This window comes from Canis lupus, chromosome 3 (genome assembly GCF_048164855.1).
Source record: "Canis lupus baileyi chromosome 3, mCanLup2.hap1, whole genome shotgun sequence".
NCBI classification, from domain to species: domain Eukaryota; kingdom Metazoa; phylum Chordata; class Mammalia; order Carnivora; family Canidae; genus Canis; species Canis lupus.
In genome coordinates, this window is record NC_132840.1 from 34646130 (window position 1) to 34663090 (window position 16961).

Genomic DNA, 16961 nt, shown 5'->3' on the forward strand with positions numbered 1-16961 from the left:
CTGATCGTAAAACATAAGGAAATACAAAAGACATAAAGTAGTCAAAACAAGTTTGAAAAAGAGGAACAAAGCTGGAGGAATAACATTACTATATTTCATAGCATGAAATTGGTTTCAAGATAGACAGATTAAAGGAACAGAATAGAAAATGTAGAAATAGACCCATACACCAGTGGACAACTGATTTTCAACAAAAATGCAAAGATAATTCAGTGGAAAAAGAATAATCCTCTCAATAGACGGTGCTGGAATTATTGAATATCAGTATGCAAAAAAATGAACTGTGACCAATGACTCAAATCATATACAAAAATTACCTCAAAATGAATCATAACCCCCAAAATGTAAAACCTAAATTAAGAAAGCTTAGGAGGAAAATATTTGGATTTTGGATCATGCAGAAACTTCTTAGATATGAATGTGACTATTTGTTATTCTATAGATCATACTTTGGTGTGGTATGAACAAATCATTAAATTGTTAAATTAGACTTAATTAAAATTAAAAAATTCTGTTTTTCAAAGACACTATTAAGAGAATGGAAAGATAAGCCATAGGCTGGGAGAAAATAATTGCAGATCTTTGATCTGATAAAGGATTTATATCCAGAATACATATATATATATATATGTGTATGATATATATATATATAAAATCATTAAGGAAATGCTAATTAAAACCACAATAAAGTATCACTATCCACCTATTAAAAAAGCTAAAATTAAAAAGACTGACCATGCCTAGTGTTGGTGAGGATGTGGAGCAAATGTAAAGTGATTCAATTACTTTGAAAAAGAGTTTGGCAAAAAACTAACTGTACACCTACCATATAATCCAGTCTCTCCTCTCCTGGGTATTTACCCAAGAGAAATGAGAATGTATGTCCATACAAAGACTGTAATGTTCCCAGCCACTTTATTTGTGGTGCCCCAAACTAGGAAGAACCCAAATATCCATCAACAGGTGAATGAATGAACAACTGTGGTGCATCCATACAAATATCAAGCCTGACCAAATTGTACATTTGAACTATGTGCAGTTTATTTGATGTAAATGCTTATAGTTTGGAAGAAAATAATGAACAACTAAATGCAATGTAGAATCCTAGATGGGATTCTGGAAAGGAAAGGAACATTAGTGTAAAAATTGGTGAGATATCAATAAGGTCTGTGGTTTAGTTAATAATAGGATGCCAATGTTAATATCTTGGTTTTGATAATTCTACTGTGGTTATGTAGAGGATGCTAATGTTAGAGGGAGTTGGGTGAAGGGTGCATGGGAACTCTGTATCATCAATGCAACTTTTCCATAAGTCTAAAATTAATTAGAAAAAAAATTAGTTATTATTGGGTGGCGCAGCGGTTTGGCGCCTGCCTTTGGCCCAGGGCACCATCCTGGAGACCCGGGATCGAATCCCACATCGGGCTCCCCGCATGGAGCCTGCCTCTCCCTCTGCCTGTGTCTCTGCCTCTCTCTCTCTCTCTGTGTCTCTCATAAATGAATAAATAAAATATTAAAAAAAAAACTTTATTATTATAAATAATAATAAAAAATAAAATAAGTTAAAATAAAAAGTTAAAAAGTTAAAAATATATGCAATAAAAATTTTAAAAAGATCTCTTTGCCTTGGAATCTGGGGGGCTCCGTTGGTTAAGTGTCTGGCTCTTGATTTTGGCTCAGGTCATGATCTCAGAGTCATGGAACTGAACTCCGCCTCAGGCTCTGTGCTGGGCATAAAGCCTGCATAAGATTCTCTCTCTCCCTCTCCCCCTTTCTAGCCCCTGCAGGTGCACAACACACACACGTGCTCTCTCGCTCTCTCTCAAAAGAAAAAAAAAAGAAATGAAAAAATGATTGCTTAACCTTATAGAATAAGTATATATTTTTTCAAATATATTTGTTAGCTCTCCTATTCCTGACAATCTCTGTCAGCATAGAGTAGGTTAGCAGTTTTGGAATGCTTGCCTTTTTGTAAGAGAAACCTCTGTAATAACTTTAAATGAGGCAGTTCCTTTAAGTACGTCGTCTTTAAAAACCAACGAACTTCTATGTGCTATGAAAGTCAGGTATGCTAAGAAGGGGCCAAAACCAGTGAAAGGTCGTCTGGCTGCCATGAAGGTTTTTTTCCATGGAAGGTTGGAAGTGCCACAGGAGTCAACATCCCTCGGGAGCTGCCCTCAAGTCTGACTGATGGTGTTGGACTGTACACACTCAGTGAACTCACTCCTTGTGGGATGTAGCTCTGAGGTGGATGCTTTACTCACACAATTCAACTCCCGTTGCTCAAGGTGGTAACCTGTTGACCACCTGTCCCCTCTTCTTCATCCACCTACTGTTGTTTTCTTCACCTCCCGAATGAACTACTTGCACTCAAATTCTTGTCCCAGGGTCAGCTTCTGATCCAGACCCACACAAGCATTAATATTTTTTTCTAGCATCCCATTGTGTCACCTTGCCATACCACTGGTTTGGGCATCTCACTTTGGAGACTCTTACTTTATTTCATAGCAGTAACTGTCCGTTCAGCTCCATACACACCTACGAGACAGCCCCGTCCAGCCCAGGGCAGCCATGATTCTGAAAGGGTCCTGAGGATGCTGGGCTGTAATCCAGCTCCTTGTGACCTTTGCTCTTTGGCCTGGGTGGGGCTAGAAGAGATGGAGAGCTGAGGTTTGTTGATTGGGCTCTCCTGAGGCATCCCGGTGATCTCTGGGGAAGGAAGGTAGGAGGGCTGGCCATGAGGGCTGAGCTCTTAGCTTTGCCCTGCTTGAGCCAAAGTATAAACTCTGTTATATGTTGGACTAAAAGCTTTGGTAAAAACAAAACAAAACAAGAGTTCCACGGCAGAGGAAAGGATTGCCCACCACAAATTCTAGCTCAATCTTTTACAGTAGTTCGCAAAAGACAGCGGTGAACGCTGGCGTATAAATCTTATAAAAGTCCCATCAGGTTCTAGCACCTCCTTGGGTTTAGGAGGCTAGCAGTTTCTTCGGTTGAACTGGAGCTTCTGCTAAGTTGCGGGAAGCTCTGCACTGCAACTCTAACACCACCTTTAACCTGGACCATAGGCAACATAACGATGAGTGGGCATCGCACAGGGGCAGTCCTGTTGCAGCTAGGTAGCCGGTCACCTAATACCTCAGCAGGAGCAGGCACAGCTGGCTTTTTGCAAGAGGACACAGGCTCAGAGAAGGGACACGTTTACCTAGGTTGCACAGCATTTTTGTTTTAGCTAACATAGTTCTCAGGATGCGACTTTTCTTGGCTGTGCTGGGTTCTCAGTAACCAAGGGTGATGGTTTGGACCATCACGAACCCTTCCAGTGCCTTGTACTTTGAGGTACACAGTGACCCCAGGCACAACAGCCAGGCCAGGTGAGAGGGGAAGCCCCTCCTGTTCAGAGCTCACATCCTGAATCTTAGTAATATGGGCTCCTTACTGCCGACCCTAGGCCTGAGCAAGCCTGGCTCCAGCTGTTGGCCCTGCCATGGTCCTCTGGCCCTAAAGGGAGTTTCACCTTCTCTAATTGACCCTTGGAGCTCCATCCCTGAGCCCACCAGGAGCTCATCCAGAGTTGCCTCATTAGGACAAAAGATACTCCTATCACCCAGGAAATTCCAAGGAATTTAGGAGCTCAGAGTCAGGAATGAGGGTCAAAGGCCAAGTATTAGAATAAAAGATGTTCCTAGTGCTCTTATCACTTAGGAAAGAACAAAGGTTTCTTAGGAGCCCTGTGCCAAGAACGAGGGACAGAGACCAATATATATATTTTTTCTATTACCTTGCAGTGCCCCATTAAAAAAATTATTCTGTAGGACTGCTCCCTAGGGAGCCCTGTGGGGAGGAGAGGTGATGGACAGCAGGATTCAGCTATTTCTGGGTCCACTGGGTCAACAACAGTCTTCACACCATCTGTCTTCAGCTGTTCAAGCTGCTATAACAACTTAACGTGAATTAAACACTATTTATGTCTCACGGTTCTGGAGGCTGACAAGTCCGAGATTAAGATGCCAACAGATCCCATGTCTGGTAAGAGCCTCCTCCTGGTTTGCATATGGACATCTCGTATCCTCACATGGCAGCGATCAGAGAGAGGGCTAGATCTCTCATCTCTTCTTAAAAGGACACTAATCCCGTCACGGGGATTCCACGCTCAGGACCCACCCACCCACTTCCAAAAGGGCCCACCTCCCAATACCATTACATTAGAGCTTCAACATACAGATTTGGGGTGGGCACAATCCCTAGCACCATTGAAATACTGCTTCCTAGACCTCAACAAAGCCTCATTATCTTTCTCGACATAACCTGCCAGGGCCGTCACCTGCAATAATTAGAGTAGTCCTGCAAGATAAAACCTGTAAGCCATTTAATAACAGACAGAACAAATCAACATATTTTAAAAATAGATCTACATTTAACTTGTGTAGTGTGGTTTTTCTTACATAAGCCAAGTTTGGAAAACCAATCGTCGTCACTCTGGCATGCATGTTGGTATGTGGACACCGCACGCGTGGGCTGAGGGGCTGCTCAGGCAAGAGGGGCTCCTGGTAGAAGGAATTGCCCTGGGTCAAAGCAGAACACTCACCGTGCAGTGAACCCTGACCTCCCGCTGCATGTGAGGCTCAGCCCCGGGGTCTCATTTCGCTGCTTCTAGAGCTAGAGCAATTGTCTCAGCTGGCAGTGGCTAAGGCTCATGACATACTTCAGAGCTGTAAGATTAGATATGGATTTGCATCCATGTTTAATTTGGTAATAGCGTCCACGTGGCCTTCGGGCAAATCACTTGACCTTCCTCGAGTTTCGGTTCCTCACCTGTAAGATGGGGATGAAAACTGACCTTCTGGTATAGGATGAAGATCCCTATACGGGTATGGCGTGTGGTGTGCTGTTAAAATGCACGGTGATATGTAAGGCTTAAGATACAAAGGAAGGCTTAAGATACATTTTAAGGAATGTGAAAGATTTCTCCTCCTTTAAGGAGAGTTCACAAAAATCCAGATTTGTGAGACTGAACAACTAGAAATGTCTTAAAAGGGTTCTTCCCAAATCACCTTAGGATGGAACCCTCATATCACACATATTTTAGGAAAATGTCCATTGTGTATATCCATGTGTACTAAATGCTGCTCTTCTTTCTCTGCTCACTTAGGCCTGATGATTATTTCTTGCTCCTGTAACAGGCCAGGCCAGAGTTCAGGGGGTGGGCAGTTTTGCGTAGTTACTCAGGGATTTGGGCTCCCTCCAACTTTCGACTGCCAAAGCCTATGGTTCAGTTGTCACTGGCATCCAGCTAAGAAGGGGAAAGTGCCAGAACCTCGTGTGGCAGGTATTTCCCACTTCTGTTCACATCTCCTGGAGATGGATGCACAAGGATGCACCTGAGTGTAAGGGAGGCTGGAGGATGCAGTGCCAGCAACTCAAAGGAGGGGTTTTTGTGACCAAGTGGACAAGCCAGGACTGAAGCTCCTGACGACCATGTCTGATGCCCTTAAAAAGCCATCCCCTCCTCGATCCCAGCCACCATCATCTCTCACCTGGGCCCTTTTCGTTGGTCTCCTGGCTCCTACCCTCTCTACCGGCAGTCAGCAGGATCTTATTAAAACCTACGCCAAAACAAAAAACAAAACAAAAAAACCCCTATGCCAGGTCACATTGTGACCAGTAGCAAAAGCTCAAAAACCGTGAAGAACTGCCCACAATCCCAGCGCCCAAAGAAACCCGGCACTGCCCCGTGTTGTCTCTCAGCCCTGGTCTAGGGGCGCGCAGGTCCGGAGAGGGAAACCCACCCGGCATGGGAGCCCAAGCTGGATTCCACATTGGCTCCCCAAAGCAAGAAATGACAAAGGCTCGTTTCCAGGTCACGCTTTTATTTTTACAGCAGCGGCCACACAGCCACGGGGATGTGAAGTGTTGTGGACAGTGGGCACAGCTCCCGCAGCTGCAGGAGCCTGCTAGGGGACACTCAGGCCTCTCTCCTTGGTCCCCAAGGCCATGGGAAACATAAAAATCACACACCATGCACTGCCACACACATCTCCCCCCGTCCCCTTCAGAAATAGCTAATTAAATTATGCAGCCAAAGAAACTGGCTACAATTCTGATTTTACAGAAAATCTTCATGCAGCCTAGAAACTTGGGGGCTCTGGAGGGGAAAAGCCTGTTATTTTCCACACACACACTAACCCCAGTGCCAAGTTTAACTCCACCTGAAACCACCACAGGGATGGACAGGGATGGGGCTGGCTACAGGAACAAGCCAGTAGTTGGGCCCACCCTGCTCGGCAGTCTGCCCCCTTCCAGGACACGATGCAACTGGAGCAACCTGAGGCTGGTGTGATCCCGAGACCTTCCCTTCCAAGCCCCAGTTTCCGGGTGAGGTCTGGGAAGGGCACAATTTTGGTTTTTCTAGGACTAAGGGCAATAGAGGCTGCTAGCATCTGTGGCTGCCCTCCCACTAGTTTAAGGGTGGAGGCCCCTCTGGCGGAATGACGGGGCCCTATTTGCTGGGTGCTCCTGCTCGGGCCAACCACTCCTCTACAATAAGTAGGATCATCAGTTTAGCGTCGAGTGGGAAGTGCAGGAGCCCACCAGGAGGACTGATGCCAGAATTCACGTGCTCTGCAGACAAGCTGGAGAATGAGGTCTCTTTATTTTTTTTCTCATGCCCCCTCCAGAGGCCAAATGGGGGAGGGGAGGAGGGGGGAGGGGTGTTTCTTTGCCTTCTGAGCACCCAGCACTCACAGGACCACGCTAGGACACTTTGCAGTGTGTCGAGCCCACGGGGGGGACAGCTGGGCATCCACCAGTGACAGCCTGGTTCCATCAGGTTTCTGGCAATCTGCAGTGACAGGATGGACATGTCCCTGCAAGCCACTGGCGCACTCCTCTCAAAGTGACATGAGAGCCAGCCTCGGGCCTTACTCAGGAGACAAGCCAAGTGTTTCGTCTGACCTTCCCCAGGTGCTGCAGGCCCACAGCACAAGGGCCTGGGGAAGGTCTTGGTTGCAATGAACGGGTAGATGAGATGCTGCAGCTCAGAGGGCCAAATGACTCGCCCAGGGCCACACCACACGGCTTGCTGACAAGGCAGCAGGGCTGAAAGCCAGCTCCTGCCTCCTAGCGCAGTGCGCTCTCTCTCGCTTTCTTTCTCTCTCTCAGAATGTCACTCCTGGCACAGTTCACTTAATCCCAACTCCCTACACGACACACTTCCTCCTCAGATGCTGGGTCCTGAGCTGAGGCCGGGCCATTCTTCAGATGGAGTTGCATAAACAAACAAGCTTTAACAAGCTGGGAAGGACCTAGGAGACTCCCTTCCTTCTGGAAGGGAGATGGAGCTAATTTTCTCTGAGCTGAGGATTTGTAAGGCACTGAAATTAACTACAGCTGTGGGTGGGGTTGGACAAAGGGAGGGGGAGTGGCTGGAGAAATCAAGTTGTGGTCTTTCCTTTCGGCCCCTCAGTGAGAATCCACACCAAGCCTCCACCTTCCTGCTTGGTGGGCTCCACCACCCCAACCTCCCACTGCATGCCACAGAGGAGCACAGATGCACCGCCACTGTGATGAGGGGACCAGAAGAGGCACAAAGGGTCGCAGGGTTGGGGGGGCTAAGGATGGGGTACGTGCTCCGGACCCAAGCTCAGAGCAGGAGCCACTTCACCTGGGCTGGGACAGGAACCAGCCTTCAAATGTCTTCTCTGAGGGTGCGGCCCTCTCTGAGATGTGGGTGATGGCTGGGGTGGGCTTGCAAGCCTGAGCAGGAAGGAGGAAGGGGCAGGGCGTCAATACCAAGGACAGCAGAGGGAACTTTGGACTGGGACCTGGCTTTGGCACAGCACGTCTCGGGCCTGCCTGCCCCATCTGCTGCCCTCCCGAGACCCTAGGGATAGACAGGAGGTTTCCTTCCTTCTCTCTGTGAGGGGGTGCTTCTGGCAGACTGAATCAATGGCAATGCGACTCTGGGGCATCCCCTTCACCCTTCCAGCCAGACCTGGGCCAGGGTGACCTCACACGGAGCCCCCCTGGACTCGGCACCAAATCCAAAGCTCTCCAGCCAGACACGGTGCTGAATGGGAAGCCACAGTGACCACAGCTACACTTCAGCGCCTGCAGGGAGACTGCCGCTGGACCTGGATGACAATGGTCTGCGTGCAGGCACTGTCACCCCCTTTCGACAGATGAAGAGCTGGGTTCAGAGGGGCTGAGGGACTTGTCCAGAGTCACACAGCTAATGAGTGGCTGAACTGGGAACTGGACTCAGGTATGTCTGACTCCAGAGCCCACGTTCTTGGTACTCCACTTGGCGGCTCCCGGGAGCCTGAGCGAGCCATCGGGGGCAGTCTGGGTGGGATTTCTGGAGGGGTTTCTTTCTGGAAGCATGGATCTGGGAGAGCAGCCAAGCTTGAGTGAAGAGAAGATGCCTCCTGGACCTGGGAACAGGGCCCACCCACATGTCTGTCTCTTTCAGGACAGGGCTGTGCTCAGTGCCTGGCGGCCTTGCAGATCTTGTCGTACACTTCGGGAAAGGCGTCCTGGCAGCCGAGCCGCTCCCGCAGCCTGTGATACAGGGAGCCATCGAACATCTCCCAGAACTCCTCCCGGCTCATGTAGCAGTCGGCGTACAGCATCTGGAACCTGCAAAGCACGAGGTGGGGAGGCTGCAGGGAGGGGAGAGGGACCCAGAGCGCCTGGCTGTCCCCGATGCACTGCACAGGTTGTAGCACCAGGAGCACTCGTGGAGGGTTTCTTGTTTACCCGAGCTGATCGGGTGAGGGGTGGGGTGGGCCGGGGCTGCTTGCCCCCATTTTGCTGACGGGGCCACTGGGCTGCCTTCATTTTTTTTTTTTTTTTTTTAATTGACCACCCATATTTAAAGTGTACAACTTGGTAAGTTTGACATTTGTATACAAACTTGAAACCATCACCTACCTCGGTCCAGTCTGTGACCACACCCATCACCCCCAAAACTTTGACCATGGCCCTGTGTTGTCCATTGCCCTCCACCACCCCAAGCAGTGAAGTTTTCTGGATTCTGGACTTATATAAAGGCAAGCACACAGTACTCCTTTTTCCTGTGTGTGTTTTTTTTTTTTCCAATCAGCAGAACTATTTTGAGATGTGTTCATGTGTTCATGTGTTCATGTTATATCTATCAAGTGTTGGTTCCAGGCTGGTTTCTGAGCGATGCTGTCCTGGGCCTCTATATGGCCTTTAGTCATGAATCCCTCCCTCCTTAGCTGTGCTCTTCCAACCCAGAGTGGTACCTCGGAACCTCTCTGGAACCACACCATCTATTTGCCCTGGGGAGAGGAGCAGGGTCACCCTAGGGCTCTGGCCTGAGTGTCTGGGGGATCCTGGTGTTGGTCATGGAAGGGGTGTTAGGAAGAGGGGTGAAAAATCGCACCTCCATACCTTTATAGGGAGCTTTCCACATTAGAGGCTGCTGGGGCTGCACACTCCCTAGGCAAGCAACTGGTCGGGTTCCAGGGCTCGGCCACCCTGGCCCTTGCTGAACACCCCCTGCAGCTGTACCCTGGGGCTGGTGGCCTGAGGAAGCAAGCCACACTCTGGGCCACTCACCCGTGCACGCTACGGACAAACTTCTCCAACTGCCGCATGCAGGACCTGGCTTCAAAGTGCTTCACGCGTGGCTCCCCATATGCTCCGATGTCCACATAGAGCTCTGCTTCATCTCCCTTGGGGTGCACCAGGCCCGGCTGGCTGGGCAGGATGAATGGGCACAGCCAGATGGGGTAGACCTGGGTGGACCAAGAAGAGGGGCGTTGGTGCTTTCTCCAACAGGTGACAGGCTCATGGCTGGCCCACTTCACTGCTACCCAGGGACCTCTCTCTGGCTGCCCACAGCCTCCCTCCCAATCCCTAGGCTACGGCTGAGAGTGCCTCACACAAATGTGAACAGTTCACGGAAGCGCTCAGCAGCATCCCCTACGCCTTCTCTCCTATCAGGGCCTTCGCAGGGAGCAGGCCCATTTTACAGTTGGGAAAATGGAGGCCCGGGGGGGGTCCCGTCCACAGCTCACATGGATATCGTTGTGGAAGGTGTGCACTGCCTGCGACAGGCACTTCATGGGCACCAGCATGTCCTGTACCACGTGGTGCTGCTCGTACAGCTTGCGCAGGGTCTCGCCCTGGGTCAGCTTCAGGAGGGAGATCTTTGGAGGTACCATCCAACCAAACAGGTAGCGGAAGACGGGATTGTTGCCAAAGGGGATGATGTCCTGAAAGACAAAGGTTGGTGATGGAGACAGGGGGCCCCATGAGGGCTGGGTGACTCCCTGGACCAGAGGCCAGGTTCCCACTCGTGTTCCATGTAAGTATGACAGGACATACTCCTCCTATCTGGAGGGGAATGGTGGGACCCAGGTTTGGCCCAGTTGGTCTAGGTTTGAGTCTCAGCTCTGGCGTTTACCTGCTGTGATCACCTTGAGCCACTTACTGAACCCCTTTGAACTTAGTTTCTGTATCTGTACAACAGGACTTGAGGAAATAATGAAATACCAACTAGAAGACACTTAGCCCAGGGCCTGGAGCAAAGTATAATTGCTGTTGTGGAGGTTAGAGTCACTGGCACATGAAGGCATTTCATAAACGGTTGAGAAATAATTGCTATTGAATCAAGAGCTAGATACTCAGCTTAAGCAATTTCCCTAAGGTCACATAGCCAGAGGCCACTCTCACTGGTGTCAGCAAGGTCTGGTTCAAGGCCATCAAAGAGCCCACTGGTTCACAGGTGTCCTGAGAGGCCTCCTCTGACTCCAAGTTAAAATGTTCCCACTCCTCGCCCCTCCACACACAAGAGCAAATTCTCCTTCACCTTTCAAGGCCAATCTTCACGGCTGACCTCCAACCTTTGTTGGAACAAGCAACTTCTCGCGCCTGTGGCCCTACTGGGCCTGCCGGCCCCAACTCGGCCTTCCTGGAGGCCCTCCTGAGCAGAGGCTCTTCTTCTAAGCTCAAACTGCCCCAGGGGAGGAGCCCCCTCCCTCAGCACTGCTTCCCACAATACCCTGCACTGCCCACCGGCTCCTCCACAGCTCCCACCAGCCGGCAATCCTGCCCGACCCCACAGAGCAGAGTTGGGCCTCCCCTGCCCCATCACTATCTACCCCCTTGCTGAGCCTGTCTTCCAAGTTTAAAGGAATATCCTTGGCTTCAAGAATGGGATGGCAAACAAAACAAAACAAAACAAACAAAAGAATGGGATGGCATCCTTGAAACCAAGGACATTCCTTTTTTTTTTTTTTTTTTAAAGAGTGACCTCTTTTTTTTTTTTTTTTAAGATTTATTTCAGCAAGAGCATGCACGCATGTGCACAAGCTGGGCAGTGGGGGAGGGGGCGGGGGTGGGTCAGTAGAGGAAGAAGGATAAGCAGCCTCTGCGCTGAGCTGGGAGCCCCAAGCAGGGCTCGATCCCATGACCCCGAGACCAAGACCCGAGCCGAAATCAAGGGTCAGATGCTCAACTGATTGAGTCACCCAGGTGCCCCCAAGGACATTTCTTTATTCATTAAACAATTGTGAGGTGCCTATGAGGTCAGGTAGGAGGGTCCATGCTGAGCTATGGGGATACTAAGAGAGCTGAGACACAGTCCCAGTGTGGGAAGAGCTGGGCCCACCTCAGAGCCGGGGTCAGGGCTGGCTTCCCAAAGTAACCAGGGTGCTAAGCTTTGGAGGCCAAGTGACCTTCCTTCCGCTCCCCTGGAACCAGCTCTCTGATTGGCACTTCCTGTGAGGAAGGGACCCATCTGCCCTCTGCTCTGCTGTTAGATCCTGGCACCAGTATTCACGCTGGCACGTCACGGGGGCCCGGTGTATAGCTTGGCTTTTACTGTTTCCTTGCTTGTTTTGGGAAAAGGCATACCCACCCACAGCAGAAATCCCAGTCATCCTAAGGTCAGTCCTCCTTTCACATCCTTCACCCCATTTCCCCCCTAGTCCTGACCTGACTTTTGTCCCCTCCCCAAAGGCAGCCATTGTTAGGAATGATTTGTGTCCCCTTCTAGAGACATTTGGTGCGCAGTCATGCAGATGGGCTTACAGAGCAACAGCTCATGAGTGGTGGCATCAACAGCCTCATGCTTCTCCCTGTCTCAGCACTCACATAGACACCCCATGCTTGGTTGTGGGTGCTAGCACTGTCCTGCAGGGACCCACAAACTGTGGCTCCTGGGACAAATCTGGGCCACAAATGAAGCTTTACTGGGACACAGCCATGCCCGTGCGTTTACATATTATCTATGACTGCTTTCAGGCTGTAAAGGGCAGAGGAACCTCTAGAGAGGTCTCATGGTCTGCAAAACCCTAACTGTTATCTGCCCCTTTCTAGAGAATATGTGCCAGTCACTGCCCTCCTGTGTGGATGGACCCTACTTTATTTAATTGATTCTGTACTGATGAGCATTTAGATTATTTCCAGACTATTCCAGTGAATGTTCTTTCTACTTGTGTCTTTGCCCATCTACATGTTCATTTATTTGTAAGATAAATTCTAGAAGTGGAAAATTCTGGTTCGGACAGTGTGTGCATTTTACATTCTCCCAAACAACACCAGGGTGTGCTGTTTTCCCCGCACCCAGGTCAGTGTCATCAAACCCCTGCTTGGCTGCATCCTGTGGGTGAAAAATGTGACTCCCACAATTTTGTTTTCACCCGGCTTTAATTGAGACCCATCACCTCTTTAATGTTTAAAAGCCCCTAAAAACAGTTAATAGTTGGCCAAAAGTATCAGCTAGAACCATCCCTTTTCCAAAAGCTCAACCTCAGGAAAGTTCACGTTTTAAACAGTGAGCCCTGCCCTCCTCCTTTCGCACCCCATCTGCCCCGTTATTCATCCCTCTGCCTCTGAGCGACCCCAGGTCCTGTGTCCTTGGCTTCACTCCCGGTCCCCTGCTCTCCACCTGCCCTCGCCTTTTACTGTGTCCAGCCTGCTACTGGCCTGCTCTGCTCTGGTGGGCCCCATGACAGATCCGGGGAGCCTGGCCTGAGTCAGGACCCCAAGACCCAAAGGCAGGGCCCATGGCAGCAGCATTCTAAGAAACAAATCACCAAGAACCCTATCTAACATCCCCTCCTGGTGCTACTTCTCTGTGCATTTACGCTGGCTGGAAATGAGGACATAAAAGGGAAGGGAGAGAGGGGGCTACCCAGAGTCCCTTTCTCTTCAGTCCTTCCTTACTCATCAGGAAGCCGTGCTGGAGTGTTGGTAGACCGTGAATGTTACCAGACAGGGAGATAAATACAGTTGAGTTAGTTTGGTGCAGATTCTCCACTGGTCCATTAAGAATGAAATGCATACGTGTGAAGAGTTAAATGCTCTTATATTTTAGAGATGAACAGTAAATTCATTCCAATAATTTAAATTATTAATTTTTCTTTACTTAGAACATTCAATTGCAAGTTTAAGAGAGACCATGTAGCATCTTTGACGGTACTTTCCCTGCTTTTTGCACTGGGCAGTCGTGCGGCTGGCTTTGATGCCAAGTATTGCTGACTAACCAAGCTGGGTGAAGGAAGGCCTGGCCCAGAGGTGACAGGATGGGACTGGGAGGGTTGGCACCAGGCCGGGTCACCTGTGGTTGATTCAAGGGTGGATTCGGCAAGGAGGAACCTGGGCGGGAGGCTGCCTGAGGGAGGAGGAGTTCACCCCAGGGGAGGGGGAAAAGGCATGCACTTGACATTGTTTATTACCCCTTCTTTCTAGAAGTCTGGGCTTCTGCAGTTCCACTGCAGTGGATGCTGAGGGGCTCCAGCCAGAGGCTCTGTGTGCAAATTTCAGTTGTAAAACACCCATCCTACCAGCTTCTTCCTTTAACTTCAGGCAGGACAGTCAGTGGATAATGGCATGAAGATACAAGACAAACCTCATTATGAATCCTAGCTCTGTGGTTTTTTTTAAAAAAATCACATATTCTTACTCCTGAAACTGATACTACACTATATGCTATCTTGGGGGGGGGACCCCATAAATTCTTTGCTACTTGTTTCTTTAAAAGGTAGAGCATGATATGTCTCCTCGTGAGTGTGGGCTGGATTTGCTCTAACAAACAGCATAGGGCAGGGCTGGTGGAGTGTGAGGAGACAGGCCCTGCGAAGCTTCGAGGCTCCTCCTCGGTCTCTCTCTCGGATGGCTCTCGCTGCCCTGTCATGAGGACACTCGAGCAGCCCCCGTGGCAAGGAGGCCTCTTGTTAACAACCATGTGAGGGAACCTTCTAGAAAACAGATCCTCCGTCCCCGCGGAAGCCTCCAGATGACACCTGACTGCACCCCTGAGCCAAAGCCACCCGGATTAGTCACTCCCCAATCCCTGACCCTCCGAAAACTGTGAGATAACATAAAATAATAATAATAAACTGTTGATTGTTTCAATCCTCTAAGTTTGGGAGAGCTTATTATGTGGCAAGAAATAAGTAATATACTCAATCTCTTCCTGAGTTGTGTTACTTTGGATGACCTAAGCCTCAGTTTCCCTATCTGTAAAATGGAAAAGACACGAACACCCACCCTCCTGGGGCTGTCAGGAAGGTTGAGATAGTGCATGTATGGCCTTCGGCCTAGCAGCTAACACATAAGGAGCCATCACATAAGGAGCCATCAGGTACTACCATCACCTCTCCGATGTTCCTTCCTCTGTGTCCTTTGCTAGTCCTCTTTCTTCTTTTTTTTTATTGGAGTTCAATTTGTCAACATATAGCATAACACCCAGTGCTCATTCCATCAAGTACCCCCCTCAGTGCCCATCACCCAGTCACCGCCACCCCCCACCCACCTCCCTTTCCACCACCCCTTGTTCGTTTCCCAGAGTTAGGAGTCTCTCATGTTTTGTCTCCCTTTCTGATATTTCCCCACTCATTTTTTCTCCTTTCCCCTTTATTCCCTTTCACTATTTTTTATATTCCCCAAATAAATGAGACCATATAATGTGTGTCCTTCTCCGACTGGCTAGTCCTCTTTCTTTTCTTGTCTTCAATGTCCTTGCTTTTGACAAAAACACACATTTCCCACAAACCCCAGGTGCAAAGAGGGACTTGTGGTGTCTTCTGTATCTGGCAAAACAGAATGCTGCCTGAGGGAGCTCTAACGGGGGTGGGGGAACCCTGAACTCTCAGGTATCAATGGGTCCTCCACTCTCCACAGCCCCATCACATTGGCCTGAGAGACGTAGCCCATGGTTAGAATTCACCACCTTCTCCTGGGAGGCCACCAGGTAGGGTTCCTTCATGTCCATCTCCCCTGTTGAACCCAGTCATCACGGCTTCTAGGTGCCCCATTACCTGCTACGGTGATGTGACATCTCTGACTCCACTTGGCCCTGTCCCCCCACCTCCCAAGCTCCTCTGTGTTCTCGTGGTCTGACATGGGCAAAGCTCCTCCACTCTCCTTCTCTTCTCTCGACACTGCCTCCCTCTCCTGGCTCACAGTTGGGGCCTCACTGGCTCCTGCAGGCCTCCTCAGTGGCATCATCTCCTCTCCCACGACCGTCTGGGGTTGACCAAGGTGAGGGGGGCTCCTCCTGCCACCTCATTACTGCTTCCAGATTGCTTTGCCTCTCCTCGGCAAATGTGATGCAAGGGCACAGTATGACGAATGTCCTAAATACCACTGAATTATACACATTAAAATGGTTATTTTGGGATGCCTGGGTGGCTCAGTGGTTGAGCGGCTGCCTTTGGCTCAGGTCATGATCCCAGGGTCCTGGGATCGAGTCCCGCATTGGGCTCCCTATAGGGAGCCTGCTTCTACTTCTGCTTACATCTCTGCCTCTCTCTGTGTGTCTCTCATGAATGAATAAAATCTTAAAATAAAATAAAAAGATAAAAATAAAATAAAATGGTTATTTCTATGTTCTATGACTCAGAAAAACAAGAACCCACGTCGCCTGAGGACCACGCTCAAGCTCTTCCTCTGCCTGGACCACTGTCCCCCGAACTCTGCCCGGCTTGTCCTCCTGAGTTCAGGTCCCCCACCCCTTGAGAAGCCTTCCCTGATGGCCCGCTTTAAGATGTCACGGCTCCTCACTCCTCAAATTTTCGCTCACCTTTCAAGGCCAATCTTGACGGCCACCTCTGACCTTAGGCAGAACAAGCCAAGCCACCACCTCCCATTCCCGTGGCCCTTCACTGTGCCAGAGTCTGTTGGCTTGGCTAGGCTACCATTCCTCAAGGGCAGAGCAGGTGTGTGTGCTCCCAAGTACCTGGCCCATGCCCCACTCCCTTGGCAGGGAGCAGATGCTCTGTGGCAGCTGCTGCTTTAAAGTGAAAGCACTCTGTTCCCCCAGAAGGAAAGGGCTGTGGGCGAGTCCAAGCAGGGGTTCCAGTTCCTTAAGACAAAGCCACCCTTGCCCTCCGAGAGAGAGACACAGTGTGGTAGGTACACTGCGAGCCACCCTGGTTCCCTGCCCGGCCGGCTGGGAAATCTGAGCCTCACCTGGAGCTCCCAGAAGATGCTGCGCGTGTGGCGGTGGTAGTAGTGTCTCAAGGGAATGTACTCCAGGCCTTCTTGGTTTGTCTTCAGGTAGTTCTCCACGTGCTTGAAGAACCAGGGCTTGTAGTAATTGCCGATGCTATTCAGCTGAAATGACAGAGGCCATTGTGTCAGCCCACAGATGAGGACCTAATACCACCAGGGCGTAATGGTGATACCCGGCTTCTGTTCGGCACCCCTGGCCTTTCCAAAGCTTTCATGTCTGCAACCACCCTTGAGACTCTTGAAAGCCCAGTGAGGCTGAGCACAGCGGGCACCATCCAGCAGGGCGAAGTTAAGTGGTGTGCCCGGGCCCGACCGCTAGCTCCCGACAGTCTAGAAAGCTCCCTCCTCCCTGACACAACTAAGGGGCAAATGTTTAAGGACACAGTGCCACGTGGGGGGACTCCTTCCCTCCCTCCCTCCCTTCCACTCGGCTGACCCCTTTCACTGGGTCCCACGGCCAACAGCACTAACAG

The 16961-nt window shown here is 50.0% G+C and overlaps 1 protein-coding gene across 1 annotated transcript in view; it reads right to left on the bottom strand.

Annotated features, from left to right (window-relative positions):
* Nucleotides 1-5853: 5853 nt before the first annotated feature.
* DHCR24 (24-dehydrocholesterol reductase) overlaps nucleotides 5854-16961 on the bottom strand; it is a 30325-nt gene continuing 19217 nt past the window's right edge. Inside the window, exons 6-9 of the mRNA XM_072820368.1 lie at nucleotides 16447-16590; nucleotides 10044-10241; nucleotides 9583-9761; nucleotides 5854-8637 (exon numbers count right to left, since the gene is read on the bottom strand). Of these exons, the coding sequence (XP_072676469.1) occupies nucleotides 8484-8637; nucleotides 9583-9761; nucleotides 10044-10241; nucleotides 16447-16590 (675 nt within the window). The 3' untranslated portion in view covers nucleotides 5854-8483. The remainder of the gene's footprint in view (nucleotides 8638-9582; nucleotides 9762-10043; nucleotides 10242-16446; nucleotides 16591-16961) is intronic.